This window comes from Triticum dicoccoides, chromosome 2A, assembly GCF_002162155.2.
Source record: "Triticum dicoccoides isolate Atlit2015 ecotype Zavitan chromosome 2A, WEW_v2.0, whole genome shotgun sequence".
Lineage (NCBI taxonomy): Eukaryota > Viridiplantae > Streptophyta > Magnoliopsida > Poales > Poaceae > Triticum > Triticum dicoccoides.
Genome location: NC_041382.1, coordinates 772,959,495 through 772,977,325, shown reverse-complemented (window position 1 = coordinate 772,977,325; position 17,831 = coordinate 772,959,495). Strand labels below are relative to the sequence as shown.

The window sequence follows — 17,831 nt, the reverse complement described above, 5'->3', positions numbered from 1 at the left end:
GTGCAGCAACCAGATCGAAGAACTAGCTCAGATCCAAATCGGAGCTGCATGAACGGAGCAGTAGAGCATACGCGCAGCTCGTCCCCCCGCAACGTACCTCGCGCTCCAGAGCCACATCCGCCACGCCCAGCCGGTCGCCACGCCCGCCGCTGCTGCGCTCGACGTCGATCCGCATCCCACGCAGGCATCCGAAGCCGACGCCGCCGTGCGCACGCACGCCGTCCATGCCCAGGCCACGAAGGAACGCGGACCGAGGCCTCCGCCCGCAGCCGACGCCAGCATCGTACGCCGTCCACCATCCGTCGCCCGCCGCTGCAAGTCTCCCCCTCACGAGTGACGCCACGGGAAGAAGAGGTCCCGTCGCCACCGGATCCGCGCGGGCTTCGCCCGGCGGAGCCCACCGGCGACGGCGAGGGAGGAGGGGGTCCGGTGGAGGGGCGCCTGAGCCGCCGTGTGTGTCGCCCCGGCAGGGAGCGACGCGAGGGCCTTGTCTGTTCGCACCGGTCTCACATTAACAAACTATTTTAATCTGCCTCTGTCTGTCTAATCCATCTCTTGGCCGAACGCAACCGAACCAAAAGTCTGAAAAAAACAGCCTAACCAAATACTTTACACATATGAAAAACAACACCTGCCACCCGTCGCCCACCTGCAGCGTGGAGAGTGGAGACCTGGACGATGATAGCAGCACATACGTTGGCGGAGACACGCACGGAACGATGGTGGCGTGCTGTGCACTTCGCCTGGTTTGAATTGGACATGGTGGCCTGGCTAGCTTTTCACGAGCGGAACAGATCGGATATGGTCTTGGCGACAGGGCCTCCTCTTCCTCGTGGCATGCATGCACGGTGGACATAAATAAGCCAAGAAAAGTCGGCATCGACACACCGCGTGTCAAGTCGTCGCCCTTTTGCTCGCTGGGGCTATCGTGTTTGAGCTGGTATCTTTAGATTCCGCAGCGATTAGCAGTAGTGTACTCCGTCAGTTTTCTTTTTTGGTCTGTATTCCGTCAGATGTTTGAGCCGACTGGCACGTGGAAAATGGTGCAGGTTCACGCTGTGATGCTACGGTTTCGGATAAAAAAATGCTACACTTACGTAAAAGCCTACGTACTGTTACGTAATTAGACAAATTACGAATCCCTTCACCCCCTGATTTTAACTGGATGGGGTCTATCTTCTAATTTCCTCCGACTAAAAAACCCACCTAAACTATTACATTACTTTACGTTTGATTGCTACGTAGGTGTAGCATTGCTCTTCGGATAAACGCCTAGTACTACGTGATGTTGCCACTCGCTCTTCTACAAACGTGGCCAAAGTTTGACCGGCCATTCCCCCATCTATTTATTTATTCCCCCCGGAAGATATTTAAGGAGCGCAGGCGATGGCGACGTATATTCTCAATTGAATATCTTCACCTGCTGGCTAGCTGGCTGATGCAGCCGGCTAACCGAAAATAAAATAGTGATCAGCTCAACGCATATTCTCAGTGGAGCACCGGCCGGTTTTAATGGGCGCGCCTGCTGTCTTGCTTACGGGCAGCCTCACCTGAAATGAGCGCTATACTTGGCCAGCCCAGCGTGCGGGAGGCAAGCCACAACTTCAATTTTTTCCTGTTTTTAATTTCCTTTTTGTTATCGCTTTTTCTATCATTTTATTTTTATTTATACTTCCAAATATTCTAAATGTATATAAAAACACTCTTAAGTAAATGTTTTTCGAAAATGCTAATCAGGCATTTAAAAAGTATTAAATATGCATAAAAAATGTTTCTTGTTTACACAAAAACTGACATGTTTTCAAATGTGTATGAATAACATTTATTGCGTATTAATCAACTGTCGGAAAAAGGTTAACCAATGTTTAAACAATGTTAAATGTGTATATAAATAATGTTTCTCACGCATACGAATTTTTTATATTTTTTAAGTTGATCATGTATTTAAAAATTGATAATGAAAGATATTGAAAATGTTATTTAAGTATTTGAAAAATGTTAATCAAGCATTTGAAAAATGTTAAATGTATATAGAAAAATGTTTCTCATGTATATGACTAAATGTACGCAAAAATATACAAATTTATATGAAAAAAATTAATCTTGTATTTAAAAATGGTAACCAAACATTTAATTTATGTTATCAATTAATTTAAATTATTTAATCAACCGTTTGGAAAATTTTAATCAAGTGTTTGAAAAATGTTAAATGTGAATAGAAAAAGTGTTTCTGATGTATACTAGTATTGTATACAAAAAGTATACAATGTGCATAAAAACAATGTTGATCATATATTTAAAAATCATTAAACATGTATAATACTTTCTGATGCATACGGAAAAATGTACAACGTACATTAAATAAAACTAGACATAAAGACATATTTTTTTACAAAGTTAATTATGTATTTAAAAATGTCCGTGATGTATATGAAAAAAAATATTTTCATTAAAGAAATGTTCACCACGTAATTGAAAGTTGTTGACCATCTAATAAAAAATTGTTTAGAACTTGTATTTGAGGAAAAATATACATCATGTATTAAAAAAAATTCAACATGTGCCAACAAAAATATTTTGCATGTACGCTGAAAGAATACATTGTGTACTGGGAAAAGTAGTTATGTGTTGAATATTAAAAATACCCGACGTAAGCCGAAAAAGAAAAAAATGAAGGAATACAATGAAAAGAAACAAAGAAACCGAGAAAGAAACTAAGAAATGTGAAAAAAAAAACAAAGAAAAAACCAAAATTAAAAATAGAGACACAAGAAAACCAAAGCAAAAAATGTGAAATAATGAAAACCAACAAGGAAAAAAACAATAATAATCAAAGAAGACCAATGCAAAAGAATAGAAAATAGTGTAATATCTTTCAAATATATAACCTAAATTTTGGGTTGCATTAGATGCTTCACTTCTTGGATGAAGTCGACCTTTGCACCAATGATGCAACGGATCATCTTTTCACAAAACCGTCCGGGTGAATAGAGCCTTCCGGTCGAGGGGATGCAACAACGAGAAGTCACGGCACGGTTTGACAACCCGCCCAACACACAAATCAAGTTTAGCCACCAGCTAACGAACTCGCCATTCCGGAATGATCGGTTTCAGATGGCGACGTGCCTGCGGATCCAACTCGCCGTTCATTCTATAAACGTGGCGACAGTTCACTTCATTTACCCATAAATTTTAGGCGTAGTAGTCATTCTTAAGCGCACGATCGATGGCGAGGCAAACATATTCTATGTACTTTTTTAAAAAAGAAGCATGACCTCCGGCTTCTGTATCTGGAAGATGCATACGGTAACTTTATTGATTATTATCAAGGACCTTACAAAGTATTATAAACAATATACCTAAATCCACCATCTTGGCAACATATGCCGCTACTCCTGTCCATATAATGAAGGGATGCCAGCTGGGCCACTACCCAAACCACTCATCTAAACCTAACATCAAAAGCCGGAAACCCCAGCCGAACCACATACCGGGTCTGGGGCACAATCCGGTCAGACGCACTCGTGTGTCGTCGCCGCCATCTTCCACAGGCCCGTCTTCAGATCATATTGATACTTCTACCTTGTCTGGCCACTCTGCCATCGACGTCACCATGACGCCAGACAGCTACCTCCTCCTGCGCGAGTCCATCTCTGCGCATCGGACGCCGAGCCTTCACAGCGCCATGCCACCGATCTCCGCCGCCATCAATGTGTGAGATGAAGTACCGTTCCACCATCCCCTAGCCATCACTTGCTCCAAAACGATGCCCCCAGGAGGGAAAGCGATAAAACGCTATCATCGTCCGATCCGGAAGACCCAGATTTAGGGTTTCCCCGAAGCATCCCGAGCTTGATGACGCATACTGCAACAAAGATGCCTCGACAAGGGAACGACATCTAAGACGCCGTCATCGTCCGCCATGACCGTAGTCGGCGCGATTTTCATCGGCAGTTGCTCCACCAGACGTGCGCCACCGATGTCGCTGGTCCCTTCAACCGGAGTAAACTTCAAAATGATGCCCTAAAGAGGGACTATGACGCAAAATCGCCGTCATCGCTCGATCCGAAGGAGATCTAGGGTTTCCCTCGGAGATGCCCGCGCTATCAAGGATCAGACAAGGGTAGAATCCCGGCGGATCTGCCCAGCTGCCGACGAGTCGCACCCGCCACCGTGCCGACGACAGACCAGCGATTAAGGCCCACGCTTGGGCATAGATCCGGCCGCGCCGCCGCGAACCGATCCGGTCACGCCGCCGCCGTCCCTGGCGACCGCGACACACCAGATCGCGAGGCCTCCTGCCGCGGGGGAGCGAAGTCACCGAGGCGCCGCCACCACCCGCCATGGCGTCCGGCCCGCCGCCACGCTCCGACCCGCGCCAGCCCCACGCGAGCGAGAGGGCCCGAGTCCCCGCCGCCGCCGGCGACGACCAGGCTTCGCCTGGCCGCGCTCTTGGGCGGCGGCGAGGGAGGAGGAGGAGGAGTGGGGGAGGGCCGGCCGACAGGATCTGGGGGTGACTAGGGAGGGGAGAGGGGAGAGGGTGTTTTTTCTTTCTAGGTGTCATATTCTACGTACTTGTGTGGAATAAACCTTTTTTATATCTGCTGGGCGATTTCATCTGTCCCCAGCCTGCTGCTCCAACTGTTATTTGACACGCGGAATAGTGTCACTGCCTTGCCGTGGCATGTTCATGGCGACGGACGGATCCAACAACATGGCAAGGTACAGTAAGTTTCAGACAAGTGAAACAAAACTTGCATGGCAGTTCTCTGCTAAACAATATGCTTGGCATTCTCTACTGGCAGTGATATTTCTGGTACTTATAATCAATCGTATCGTATGGGACCACCACATCGCAGCTTGATTCCTATATTTATTCAGACTCCAAGCGGTCTGCACGCTTGCCCTGCTGTTCCTGCTGCTTGTTTTTGCCTCATCTATGGTCAGGGTCGGAGATTTTGTTCCTTGTAACCAATGCGAATCGGTCTGTCTTGATGATTTTGCTAATCCATGTTTATCTGCTGCGATTATGACAGTCACAAAAAACAGCAAAGGGATCTGTACGTGCGTGCTTATCCCTTGCTCCTGGACTTGAGCTACTTCCCGTTCAGTGAAGCGGACAGGTAAGTGAGGCTTCAGAAAGTGCGCATATCCAACCGGATACTGCCCCGACACTGTTTGATACGTATCCCGTAAATATTCTGTGATCTATTGATTTCAAAAAAAGAAAACAGTGTTTGATACGTCTGGGATACCTCTAGGATACGTTTTGGATACGGCAGCCCCTTCGTTTTGGATACGCCGCGTCATCAATTCCCAGCTGCCCACCTCGTCCCCTCGACTCCTTGGAGCAGGCGAGCAGCCACAGTCCGCAGGTATCCAACTCTCCATAAATCTCAATTCCTCTCCCGCATGTTCTTCTCTCCTTCTCAGTTCTCACCTGCTCTCCCACATGTTCTTCTTCAACTCTCCATCCAACCGACGCTTGTTGAAATAGAGTTGTATAGGGATAGGACTAGTGTTTGAATTGTAAACCTCTTCTATCCTTTCTTCTGTCTAACTCCTCCTCTACCGACCTTCTCTATGCATCTCTCGATCAAACTCTTGATCGATCATCTTGTAAGCCACAACAACATCCATATAAATACATCCATATAAATATAAGTGCTGCCCGAGAAAAAGGTTTAACGCTTCCCACAATATCTTACATGGTAATCAGAGCATCTTCTTCCTAGATCGAGAAGAGATCGCATCTAGCCTACCCAAACCTCGCCATGACGACCGCCTCCACCCAATCAAGCACCATGAGTGCACTCACCACCTCCCTCGCCTCCTCATCCACCTTTGCCCCTTCATCCAACAGCACCCAAGCCATGTCCCTTGGGGCACCATCGCAGGAGAAGCTCACGAGGAACAATTTCCTCATGTGGAAAGCCATCGTGCTGCCGCAAATCAAGGGCGCACAGATGGATCACCACCTCGATCCGACGAGCTAGGCGCCCGGAGACCCTCACCGTCACAAAGGACGGGAAGGAGGAACAGATCGTCAACTTTGCATGCCACCTCTGGTACGCTCAACAACAGCAAGTTCAAGGTTTTCTGATGGGCTCTTTGTCTCGCGAGATCCTTGCACAGGTGGTCACGTTGCGGACTCCAGCGGAGGTATGGGCCGCGATTCATGCCACTTTTGCTGCCCAAACTCAAGCCCAGACCATTAATACCCGCATTGAAGTGACAAATCTGAAAAAAGGAAACCTATAATGCCTACATCAAATTGGCTATATAAATGCTTACATGTCAATGTCTCACTGTATATGTTTGACTGTAACCAAGAGCCTAGTTGAATGATTCCTGGACATAATTAGAGATACGAATCCTGTACCGTTTGCAAACTATAGATTTATGATCAGTGATAAACGTCAGATTTTGTAACATAACAGGCACATGCTACGCAAATTCGTATGTTGCTGCCAATGATCATGAATTTTATCTGACTACTCCGCAATAACAACAATCTGCTCAGAAGTATCAAACTTTTGACAGCAATAACTGATCACGATTAAAATTTTCTTAATTTACATGTCAATGCCAATGATAAGATTCAACTGACAATGCTTAAATAATCTTAATCCATACTATTATTTTACATACAACACCGGCCAGCCAACTATTTTATTAATTACTGTGACCATGCTAATTTCGAGCTGACAAAGCTTGAAAAATCCGGGTCCAGCCAACTATTTTACTGAAAGCACACGCCTAGTTCACTGAATGTGACACATCTATTTGCGGGGAGAAAGAAGGCATTCACGACGACAACCAGGAATGCGACGGCGAGATAGTAGCTTGCCTACCACGGAGCTGGAGTGCGTTGCGATTCAGAGGACGGTTCTCTGTGACTGTCGATGTCGTATGAAACTAACTCACGCGCATCCGCAAATTATGTTCTGGGCAGGCTTGCATTTGTGGACGTTTCGTCCACATTCACCGTACTTAATTCCAAATCCTTTTTTCTGAAGAGTATAAGTTGTAAGCTCTTGCAAGAGAATCAAACTCTTGACTGGTCTGTTGGTTTAACGACAAACTCCAAATCACGAAAATTTCCTAATTCGATATTAGACATCCGGGACAGCGGGCCCAATAATAGAAGAAAATAAGCCCCCCTAAATCTGTACTGGGCATCCACCTAGATTGGAAAAAATCGAGTAGTAACAAGAACTGTACTCCCTCCGTCCGAAAAAAGTTGTCCAGAGCTTAGTTCATTTCAAATTTTACAGAAAACTCCTTCCGGTTTTAAATCTAGTGCTAATCCCCCCTCACCTATGCTTCTTCCTCCTTCGACCAAGCGGCCGTCGTAGCCACCGCCGGCAGCCGCCGTAGAAAGAGCGGGCGACCACCTGCGCCGTCGCCCACCTGCGGTTGCTCCGCCGCTGCGAACGTGGGCCGCCTGCACGGAGGCGAGCTGCCCTGCCGCCCAGCTGAGGCTGCTCCTCGAAGGCGACCACCTCGACGGGCGCCTCCTCCTCGCAGCCCTGCTCGCGTCCCTGGCCCTGCTTGTGCCCTACTCGCCGGTTCCTCACCCCCCGCGGCAACCCCAGCCGCCGCTGCCAACCCCGGTCGCCGCTCCCCTCTTGTGCCTCTTGAAGAATCCGGCAGGCAGGGCAAGGCGGATCTTCCCCGGCGGCGAGACAACCACGTAGACCTGCTGATGCCACTGCCGCCTGCCCTCGACTGCTGATTACCTCTGCTGATTGCTTCTGCTGATTGCCTCTGCCCTCGACCACCTCGACTGCTGATTACCTCTGCTGCTGCTGTTGGCTGCAGGTGCAGTGCCAATTGCACTATCAATTCAGTGCCGATTGCAGTATCAATTTCAGTTTGTCAATGAAGTACTCCATCAGTGTCAATTGCAGTGTTAATTGGAGTATTAAAATTGTCAATTGCAGTGCTGATCTACTGCTAATGTTATCTGAAATTTACAGTGTTCTGTGTCTGTCAATCATACTCCATTCAGTGTCCTGTGTCTGAAATTTACAGATTTCAAACAAACAGTATCAAACTTAAAGAAACCTAGACAATACTCATGGCCATAATCATGGAAACCTCTATTCTACTTTGCCAAATCATGGGCAGATTTTACAGGGTTTACATGACTCATCAGAAACTAAAATACGAACTGAAGTTGCATGAACAGAAAGAGGGAAGAAACAAAAGAAAGGAGCCAGCTCCAAAAATTCAGAGCCAATCTTGCAATGCAATCAAGAGAGAAAAGGTGAGGTGAAGTACCTGTTGTGGATAGGATCAGGGCCATTGGGCACCCTCCTCTCGCTGTTTGGTGAAGTGAAGGTAAGGTGAAGTAACTGAATTCACTAGCATAATCTGAATCAAACAAAGCATAATTTGAATTCACTAGCATAACCTGTTATAGAAACTAGAATGAACCTTCTTTTTTTCCCCGCCCCCGACCCCGACACGCGACGCCTCTGGTACTTCGCCTCTGTTCCTGCGGAAGCTTGATGACATCACATGCTAATAAACCTTAAGGGGTACAGTACTGTATTCTTTTAATCTGATGCTAATAAACCTTAAGGAGTACAGTACTGTATTTCTACTATGCAGCAAGGTACTCCAACACAATATCAAATTCATCTTTTGTTTAGATTCATCTTCTGTTTAAATTCAGTTTATTTAAAACAATGAAGTTTAAATTCAGTACAATATCCTTGAAGTTTAAAAGACCTTGTGTTTTTAGGAAATGCATGAAGTTGAACAAGGAAATTAAGATCCTCCATAAGTACTGTGAACTTGCACTAACTTTTGACAACAGCAAAAATTCAGTTAACCACGACTGTAACTAACACTGTCTTTAGATTTTGACACCAGCAAAAATTTAGTTAACCACTACTATAAACTGTCTCTAGATTTTGACAGCAGCAAAATTCAGTATGACAGTCTGAATTGAATAGTGGAAATGACCACTATCTCTAGATTTTTGACCACCTTACAATTTCTTGCCTTGACTCAAGCATCCACTGTCTCTAGATTTTTTCCATCAAATGAAAAGTGGAAATGACCAATACTTCAACATTTGCTTAAGATTATTTCCATCAAATGAATAGTGGAAAAATCTAGAGATCTGTGTTTACAAAAAATTGATTAGTGGGAATGCTTCAGAACAGAGATGTACAAAAAATTGATTCAGAATAGCGGGGAGCGGTGCGGATCTGCATTTCTGATCGACAGGAGGGAGCGGCTGGAACCGGCCATTTTGGGACTAGCCATTGCAATTATGTCTTCAGAGAAATTCAGTTAAAATGACAACAATTTCAGTTTTCAGTTTTGACAACAGTATAACATCTTGTCAGTTTTGACAGTGTGTGTAGTTGTTGTGGAGCAAACTACACACATTTAAGATTAGGAGATAGCAGAAACAGACGGCCGAGGACCAAACCTTGAACTACAGAATCTTCTAACAGAACTTTAGATGTTCTACAGGTCATGTACGATTCCCAAGTTCTAACAAAAAAAATTCAGACAACTCCCAGGAGTACATGACTTGAATTTAAAGGATCACACTATAGACGTGGCTCAAACTATAGAGAGAAAAGCATTTTCCTGCAACCTTTAGCATGAGTATTTCAGAATTGCTAGTGAAATGTCAAACTAGCATTTGGAGATCAAAATGTCCTAGCTCCAAACATGGAAATGTAGAAACAGCCAAATGTAATGCCCTAATGTTCTGAACCTCATTGTTGAATGTCTTGTCAGGCGGCATCGGTGCATTTTCCTGAAGTTTCTTCACCGCAATCACTCTGCCATCATCTGTCACAACACCCTATATTATTAATCCCATAGATACAAAGGTATGAGTACTCCAAATGGACATTGGTGGAAAGGATAGAAGATGTTAAAGGAAAATAACCAAACCTTGTAAACGTTTCCGAATGGACCTCCACCAATCTTCCGCTCCGCGAAGAAATCATTTGTAATTTTCTGGTCTGCTGCTTGCCCCTGATGTGCCAGTCAGCAATGCAGCATTGAGCCTTCACTTCAGTACATGAAAATTTACTGTCAATTTTCAGCAATGCAGCATAAAAGATAAAAAATCGGACTTTCCAGTAGTAAAAGATCAAAATTACTGAATTTTGACTTCCGTAATTACTGGTTTCTCATTGACATTGACCAAGATTACCGAATTTGTTTTCGGTTTTCACAGTTTTGACATTGACCAAGATTACTAAAGAAAAAATCAGTCCAAATCTGTCTATTGTCTTCAACATTGACCAAGATTACACAAAAGCTCAGGCAGTAGCTAAATTTTCCCCACTCTGGTGCACCATAATTTTCCATATCCATTGAGCAAAATTCAGTCCAAATCTGTCTACTGTCTTCAACATTTGCTAATTGTCTACTGTCTTCGACATCTATCAGTACAAATGAACTTCAGCTCAGAACTATAGCATCAACTTGAGCTTACTCTGGATCTGAAGCTCCGGTGAGCTCTGAACTTGAGCACGTGGAGGTGTTGTGGACGCCTTGAGCGCGTAGTGCTCCGGCGAGCTCGACGGTGAGCTCCTTCACCTTGACCACCCGTGCTTCCCGGTGCTTGGGTCGATGACGTCCATGGAGGGGGCGGGCTTCATGGTTGACGGCGAGCAGGTGGTCGGACGAGGGGGCCATTAGGGGTCGCCGGGTAGTTGGCAGGTGCCGACGGGGAGGGAGGAGCGGAGACTGGAAGGCGGGAGGGGGGAGCGCCATGGCAGGAGAAGAGGCCGGGTTGACGAGGCGGCAGACGGAGAGGGGGCACTCGAGGAGGAGGCTGACGGAGGAGGTAGACATGGACGGCGGCCGCCATGGCCAGTGGTCCTCGGGGTTGGACGCCTCGCTAGGCCGCCGCGCAAAAATCCAACCTTCGGGCAAAATTCGAAGCTTCAAACGAGGCATGGGGGAAGAAGGTGGCACCGGCGTGGGCGGAGGTGGGGAGGGAGGGGCAAGGCGACGTGGGGCGTGGGGAGGGAGGAAGGGATCGAGGCGGCGCGGCGTCACGGCGTCGCCGGCGAGCAAGCAACGAATGAATGGGGTAGCGAGGGGAAGAATGGGCGGCGTGGAGTGCGGGTTGTGTCGGGAGAAGCTGGGGGTGTTTTCTGCAAAATGTACACGGTGACAACTTTTTCCGGACGGAGGGAGTACCTTGCAATCCACGGAGTAGACGAGACATCTGAATTTGACTCAGGCACTTCACTTGTCCGTGGCTAGACGGGGAAGGAGCCCAATCCTCTAACGATGAAGGAGCACCGGAGTGCCTTGTTGGCGACCAACATTCATCTTCCTCTGGCGTTCCCTAGACTGGAACGTAGACCGGATCGGAGGGAGCGGAGCGAAAGCTGTTCATGGCGATTGACTTCTTCAGTCAGATGCGAGAGAAACCGACGGAAAAAGATCCAAACTTTTGAGAGTATGTACCTGAATAACAGATCTGTGAGAGATTCCCCATGAGGATTGATTGTTTTGGATGGCGGCGAACTTGAGACCGGCGACGAAGTCAGTCCCGACGGCGTTTGTGCGATGGGGCGTCGCAAGTGGGTCACCGGGGAGAGAAGCAGAATCTGGCTGAGGGGATTCAAAATTTGAAATCCGATGGAGTGATGGTGGCGATGGGTGGTGGTGGTGGTGTAGCTGCGGGTCTCACGGGTGGCTTACGTACGGCCGTATGGGATTTGCACAGGTACGATTTGACTGTATTTCACCCGTATAGCGGTGGGAACTGAAATTAAGTGGACCTTTGGCTGGGACCCAGTGGGCCACAGCGCGCGGATCCATAGGCAGCAGCGACGGGCGTGATACGCGTTACGCGCTCAACTGGTTAGGATTCGCCATATTCGCTTGAATGCCTCGAACCCACAGTAGGACATCTCAATGTGCAAGTCCATCCTCCCGCGCCGGATTAGCGCGGCATCGAGCTTGTCCAGGTGGTTGGTGGTGAACACGATGATCCACTCGCCACTGTGTGCCGACCAGATCCCGTCGATGAAGTTGAGCAGTCCGGACAGCGTCACTACGCTGCCCTTCTTGGGCGCCCCGTCCGCTCGCTTTGTCTGGGCCATGGCGGCGCGGCTGCCGGTTAGGTTGAGGGAGCAGTCGATGTCCTCGATGACAATGATCGACTTGCCCGTCGTCTCGACGAAGAGCTTCCGTAGGTCATTGTTGGATTTTAGCGTCGTCAGCTCGATGTCGTAGACGGTGTAGTTGAGGTAGTTGGCCATGGCAGCGATCATGGTGGACTTGCCCGTTCCCGGCGGGCCGTAGAGGAGGTAGCCGCGCTTCCACGCCTTGCCGATGCGGAGGTAGTAGTCCTCGCTGCTGCGGAAGTCGTTGAGGTCGTCGATGATCATCTGCTTCTTGTCGGGGTGCATGGCGAGGGTTTCGAACGTCGTCGGATGGTGAAAGTCGATGTAGCTCCACACGTCTTTCCTGCTAGCACTGTGAGAAGGAAATTCTTGATCATATGAGTTGACGGCAAATAAAATACTAACTACTAGAAGTAGTACGTAAAGTAAGAAGAGACTAGCACGTACGAGTAGCTGAGGTTGGTCTTGTTGGTGTAGAGGCGGCGGCGGCGGGTGCCGGACATGGCAGCGCGCCCGCACCGTCGCACGTGCGGGAGGTACTCGTCGACGATGAGCTTCCTGTGCCTCTGGTGGAAGGTGAGGCGGCAGCACCTCCGCATGTCGTAGTCGTCCTCCTTGAGAGCGGACCACCAGATGGTGACGCCCCGGAACTCGTCGGCCACCTCCTCCTGCCCCTCCCGCATGCTGAGCACGAAGCCGGTGCCCTCGTCGGCGCCCTCGGCCCGGAAGTGGCGCGCCTCCCGCGAGCACGCGGCGCTCAGGTGCGCCTTGACCTCCTCGTAGGCGTCGCTGGACTTGATCTTGTCCATGTAGTCCTCGCGCAGGCTGGCGATGTCGACGGTGATGAACGGGTCGAAGAACGGGAGCAGCCGCCGGACGCACCGCCGGAGGCTCCGCTCGAAGTAGGCCCTCAGCACCCCGATCGGCACGCACGCCGCCACCATGGGCATCAGGTAGAGCCACGCCGACTTGCGGAGGTGGCGGAGCACCATCGGCATCAGCATGCCGACCCACGGCCACGAGCGCACCATTGCCGCCATCTTGGCCTCGTCAGGTCCAGCCATGAGTAGGCTTCTCGATCTCGTTCTTGATAGTCACACTACCGGGCGGGTCTATATATTTACAGTTTGTCTAAGTCACATCTAGATGTTTTTTAAGGATGTCATATCTAAACTCCCATAAGTATATAATGCAGCAACAAGAAACAAAAGAAAAACCAAGACAAAAAAAATAGACCACAAGCAGAGTGAACATCAACTTAGATGTGTCCTAGACAGACCCATATATTTACTTAGACACACACGCACGTTACACGGAGATTGGTACGTCTCTGCACTGCATAGGCTGGAGTTGGACACGGATACGCCTTACCATGGACGAAGCCTGCCGACAACGTGGAGCCTAGCCGCCGCATAACTAGTGCAGAAAACCAGCTATGCAACATGATTTGTTCTCTACGTCTTGGGTTGTTTTTGGAACCCCTCCCTTTTCCCTAGCTTGACTTGAGTTGACTCGTGCATGAGGCTGCACAAGGTCACACAAATTATTGGAACCTGTAAATTATTCCAATTTTGTTGTAAAATAAAAGTTGGCCTGTGTATTTTTTTTTTCAGGGGAAAAGGAGATCCAAGGTCGAGTTCAAAAAAAAAAAAGGAATCCAAAGTCTGCGGAGGGAAAAACGAAACAAGGCAGCCGTAAGCAGCAGGCCTCGCACACGTTGCATTGGGCCGCAAAAATGGAAAGTACTAGTAGCAAATACTATAAGAAGTCCTCCAAAAAAAAAGCAAATACTAGTACAAGAGAGGTGCATTAAACACCCATTGTTGCCAGCAATAACACTGGAATAAGGCTTTTAGCAAGAACTATCACTTGGGTAGGGTTAAAAGTTTCAGTATCATTGTATCAACATGATCGACTCTATATAACAAACTTTCACTGTGTAGTAAAGGATATGATCTGGAAATTGCTGTTCTTGATCATCGGAAGCCTTTTGCTTAAAGTGTGCTGTAAGGCACATTTACAATCCAGATCGACTGACAAGGTACATATCAATATCGAATGCTAAAATTTCTGGAGCATGTTTACGTACGTGTAACTTGAAAGTGTTACAAACAATCTTCTAAACCTGCAAAAAACAAAAACAAAACAAATACTTTATTTTCTTGAACATTATATAATGCACATCGTACAGAAACCAACAACATTGATAATTTTGAGATTGGTCATTAGAGCTTCTAATGTTGGATATAATATGATATTGACAAGAAGATTACAAGGTTGAAAATAAACTGTTCGCAAAGTTCCGACTATGAAATTGACCTCTACCATTCTGTTGAAGTGCAATTTTTACATTAGAAAATGAGATGTTGCCAACTCCACTTACCAAACCCACTGGCTTCTGTGTGCAGCCATTGCCTTAAAAGTTCTGGAAGGGCTACAGTTAACTAGACAACATACCAGTTGCTTTGAACTTGACGAGATCAACGGAGATAACCAAATTTCAACTGCACCACTGTATTTCCGAAACATGTTCAGGCTTACCTACATTTCCAAAAAAAATAGATCATGTTAGCTCCAGCTAATTTACTCCATCAAAAAAAGTGATGAACTATGATACATTTATATGACCGAGAAAAAAACACGTCAAACTGACTGGTATTGTCCAAAGTCTGTTCATAAGAACACAACTAAATTATGTATTCCTTATGTCATATGTTATAATTAGAAATTATCTATCTTGATACCAATATCATAGTGAAATTAACCAAGATACGGGCATGAGCAGTATATCATTTTTAAAGAACGTATAACACAGTATTATTGGTTTCTACCTCTCCGATCGTACAAAAATGACGAGATAAATGCCTTTAAGCACACCACATGAAAAAATAGCACCACATGTTTGCATGCTCTTTCAGACCACATGAAGGCTACTGTACAGAAACTTACAAGTTCCCACGCTTCAATATTTTCTTGCTGATTCTCATGAAGAAGCTTGCTGTTCATAGCAAAAATAAAACTGTTTAGATTCTAGAACAACACAACACACATGTACCAAAAAAATATGATAAACATATATATGTAATCTAAACAATCAAAAGTAAAAAAAAAATCTGAGAAACTAATGTACTGTAGCAACAAAATGAGAAGAAGTTAACTAACCATATGCCATGATGAACATCACGATGATTCGGATGGCCTGATACTCCATAGGAATCAAAGGTCACAATCTAAAACATGACATATTGCAGCAGTAAGTAGGTAAAGTTGAAGGGCGAGAAAATGCAAATCAGTTTGAGAGCTCCACAGAAATAGACATAAGAGCATTTGAACTGCACAATCATACACTTAGTAACTGCATGCAGTGGGATTGCGTAGAGATTTCGAAGTGGGGATAGCTTATATAGTGTCAGACAATACGGCATTTCTCTGGAATAAGTATAACTAGGGAAAGGTTGTGAAATGTTCCTTTAAACATTCAATTTTGGGGGGAAATAAATAAAACTACAGCAGTAGTGATGTGGCGGTAGTCTGGTATATGCAGATGAACACATTTCATATCTGCTCCTTCAGGTCGATGCTCTAAAATATATTTATAACTGGCAAAATCAATGTAAGACTTATGACTACAACCGAGTACTGCAGCTGGTAAAAGAAGTACATTATGGTTAGGAGTCATGTGAGGACTGGGATGAAGTCATTACTGTGTCGATATCCCACAGTTGGATCTGCTCCATGGTAAGTTCTGCTAGTAGTCCATGATCCCATTCCTCATGAAACCCATCCTACAATACACATTGGGCATGCTCAACTGTCAATATGTGTTTGGAATAGTATCTGGATCATGAAAAATGAGTACAGACAACCTGCAAATTTTGATGGTCCAAGACTGCAACTTGCTCAGCTGGAATCTGCAATTATGGGAGCCTAATCATGAGCAGAACAAAGCTTGCTCCCCAGAGGGAACTATGGAGAAGTGAAGGACCACGAGTACCTTAAGAGTAGCGCATGCATTGTACAATTCTTCTTTACGAGTATCTCCAAAACCATCAGCGTTACCTGTAAAAGTGGTAGTGACCACATGGAAAAATCAGCCAAGCACAGCTCTAATACACAAAGAAGCACTTGTGTATTTGTATTACACGCTAGAGAAACTGATTTCTAGTGGTAAAACGTGCAGCTCTGCTCTGTATCTATCATTTTGGTAAGCCAGGCACAAGCTTAAATGTTCAGAGTATAGAAAATAGTCCTGTATGCATATGCTATACTTTGGTCAAACGAATGGATAAACACATGGCCACTACTGGACATACAGAAAGATGCACAAAGAACAGAGACATACATTTTTTCTGATAAAAGGGCATTTTTTATTGACTCAAAATTTAGCATCAAGCGGATACAAATCATGATGAGCAACGCCCGGCCTCTGCATAACAGAGACATACATGACCATAGGTAGCAATCTTACCAAGAGACATGCACAAAACATGAAGCTTGTGACCTTTTGATTCGAGGAAAAGAATCGTTGGACTAAAAAACCTGCATTAGATAGGAATGAAATCATATAAAAGTAAATCAGGCCAAGCACCAGACCAGAAGTAAGGTGAAAACACATAATATCCAGACTGAAACTCGGGCAGCACATGGATAGGACCGGCGCCATTTCTCAGTCGGAGTCGAACCACAAGCTATTTGATTCCGTTCAACCAATACGCGCTATCCTACGTGGTCTACACACCTGCCACGCGAGTTGGACACCGCATGAATTTCGTCGAGCACCTGGTGCGCAGGGCATACAGGAAGCAGAGGAAGGGAGGCGCAACATACATACATGGACTCGTCGTCGGGGTGGGCGAGCACCAGGAGCACGTTCCTGCTCCTCCTGTCGCCGTGGAGAGGGGGCGAGAAGCGGGGGCTCGGAGGCAGGCAGTAGAGCGCCGGGGAGGAGAGGATCCGGCCGAGGGAAACCGCCCACAGTAAGAGGATTGCTCCGGCCGCCGCGACCACCCAGATCCACGCCATGGGGACTCCCACCCGAGTCCAGCCGGCAAATCTACTGCAGGTGCTCTAGCGGCGGAGCCACCTTCGTCAAAAGAAAAATTCCGGCATCACACGAGCAATACGAACACCGCCGAGCCAGTGCTGAAAGTCTGACAGAGTATCTTCCACTGGTTACCTCGAGCTCGATGCCCCGATGGGTCAAGCCGTTCAGGTATCCAGGATGTCACCGCTCGCCAGCGGGAACGGAGACCGCGGAATCGGGCGCCGGCGCGGTCGTGCGAGAGCGAGGACCGGGGATGAAGATTGAGGAGCAGGAGCAAAAGAGGGGATGCATACACGGCACAGAAATTTCTTTCCTTCTCTCTTTCTTTTTCTTCACATCTTGCTTTCATTTTTATAATTTTTTTACACAATACAAACGCAGATGCTTACATATACGCACATACACTTAGAGCATCACTAATATAAGATGCAAATTTGAAGATGTAAACAGGAGATGTAAAAACATCATTTTACATCTTCAAAAAAGAGCCAACTTCAACCGATGATGTATTTCAAGATGTAAAACTAATATTCCAACGGATCAAGCGGCAGCGGCCGAGCTTCCAGAGGAGCGCCGGCGGCCGAGCGACGAGGATCGGCGCGGCGCTTGAGTGTCTTGCCGGCGGCGGGAATTCGAATGTGGCAGCGAGAGCTCAATGG

At 46.7% G+C, this 17,831-nt stretch overlaps 3 protein-coding genes across 15 annotated transcripts; all 3 read right to left on the bottom strand.

Annotated features, from left to right (window-relative positions):
• Positions 1-7,007: 7,007 nt before the first annotated feature.
• Positions 7,008-11,684, bottom strand: LOC119357185. 9 transcript variants are annotated; one of them, XR_005172134.1, is made up of 7 exons: positions 11,464-11,684; positions 10,478-11,384; positions 9,928-10,048; positions 9,746-9,822; positions 8,420-8,503; positions 8,287-8,328; positions 7,008-7,818 (listed from the first exon to the last, which is right to left on the bottom strand). XR_005172134.1 is itself a non-coding variant. In XM_037624173.1 (2 exons), exons 1-2 carry the CDS (start codon positions 8,309-8,311, stop codon positions 7,321-7,323), a joined length of 546 nt encoding a protein of 181 aa, XP_037480070.1. In that variant the 5' UTR covers positions 8,312-8,328; the 3' UTR covers positions 7,008-7,320. The 9 variants fall into 9 exon arrangements, 1 of the variants encoding a protein (XP_037480070.1); XR_005172132.1 differs by having other exon boundaries at positions 7,008-8,024; positions 8,287-8,503; XR_005172133.1 differs by having other exon boundaries at positions 7,008-7,841; positions 8,287-8,503.
• A 171-nt stretch (positions 11,685-11,855) lies between these two features.
• On the bottom strand, positions 11,856-13,132 carry LOC119358428 (AAA-ATPase At3g28610-like). Its single transcript, XM_037624976.1, has 2 exons — positions 12,576-13,132; positions 11,856-12,480 (listed from the first exon to the last, which is right to left on the bottom strand). The coding sequence occupies exons 1-2, from the start codon at positions 13,130-13,132 to the stop codon at positions 11,856-11,858; spliced, it is 1,182 nt and encodes a 393-aa protein (XP_037480873.1).
• A 752-nt stretch (positions 13,133-13,884) lies between these two features.
• Positions 13,885-17,477, bottom strand: LOC119357183 (N-acetylglucosaminyl-phosphatidylinositol de-N-acetylase-like). 5 transcript variants are annotated; one of them, XM_037624168.1, is made up of 10 exons: positions 17,305-17,477; positions 16,960-17,211; positions 16,597-16,667; positions 16,123-16,187; positions 15,995-16,039; positions 15,833-15,913; positions 15,291-15,358; positions 15,078-15,126; positions 14,512-14,669; positions 13,885-14,253 (listed from the first exon to the last, which is right to left on the bottom strand). In XM_037624168.1, exons 2-10 carry the CDS (start codon positions 17,148-17,150, stop codon positions 14,190-14,192), a joined length of 792 nt encoding a protein of 263 aa, XP_037480065.1. In that variant the 5' UTR covers positions 17,151-17,211; positions 17,305-17,477; the 3' UTR covers positions 13,885-14,189. The 5 variants fall into 5 exon arrangements, with proteins under 5 accessions (XP_037480065.1, XP_037480067.1, XP_037480066.1 ...); XM_037624170.1 differs by having other exon boundaries at positions 14,586-14,669; XM_037624169.1 differs by having other exon boundaries at positions 16,960-17,184.
• Between the last annotated feature and the right edge of the window lie 354 nt (positions 17,478-17,831).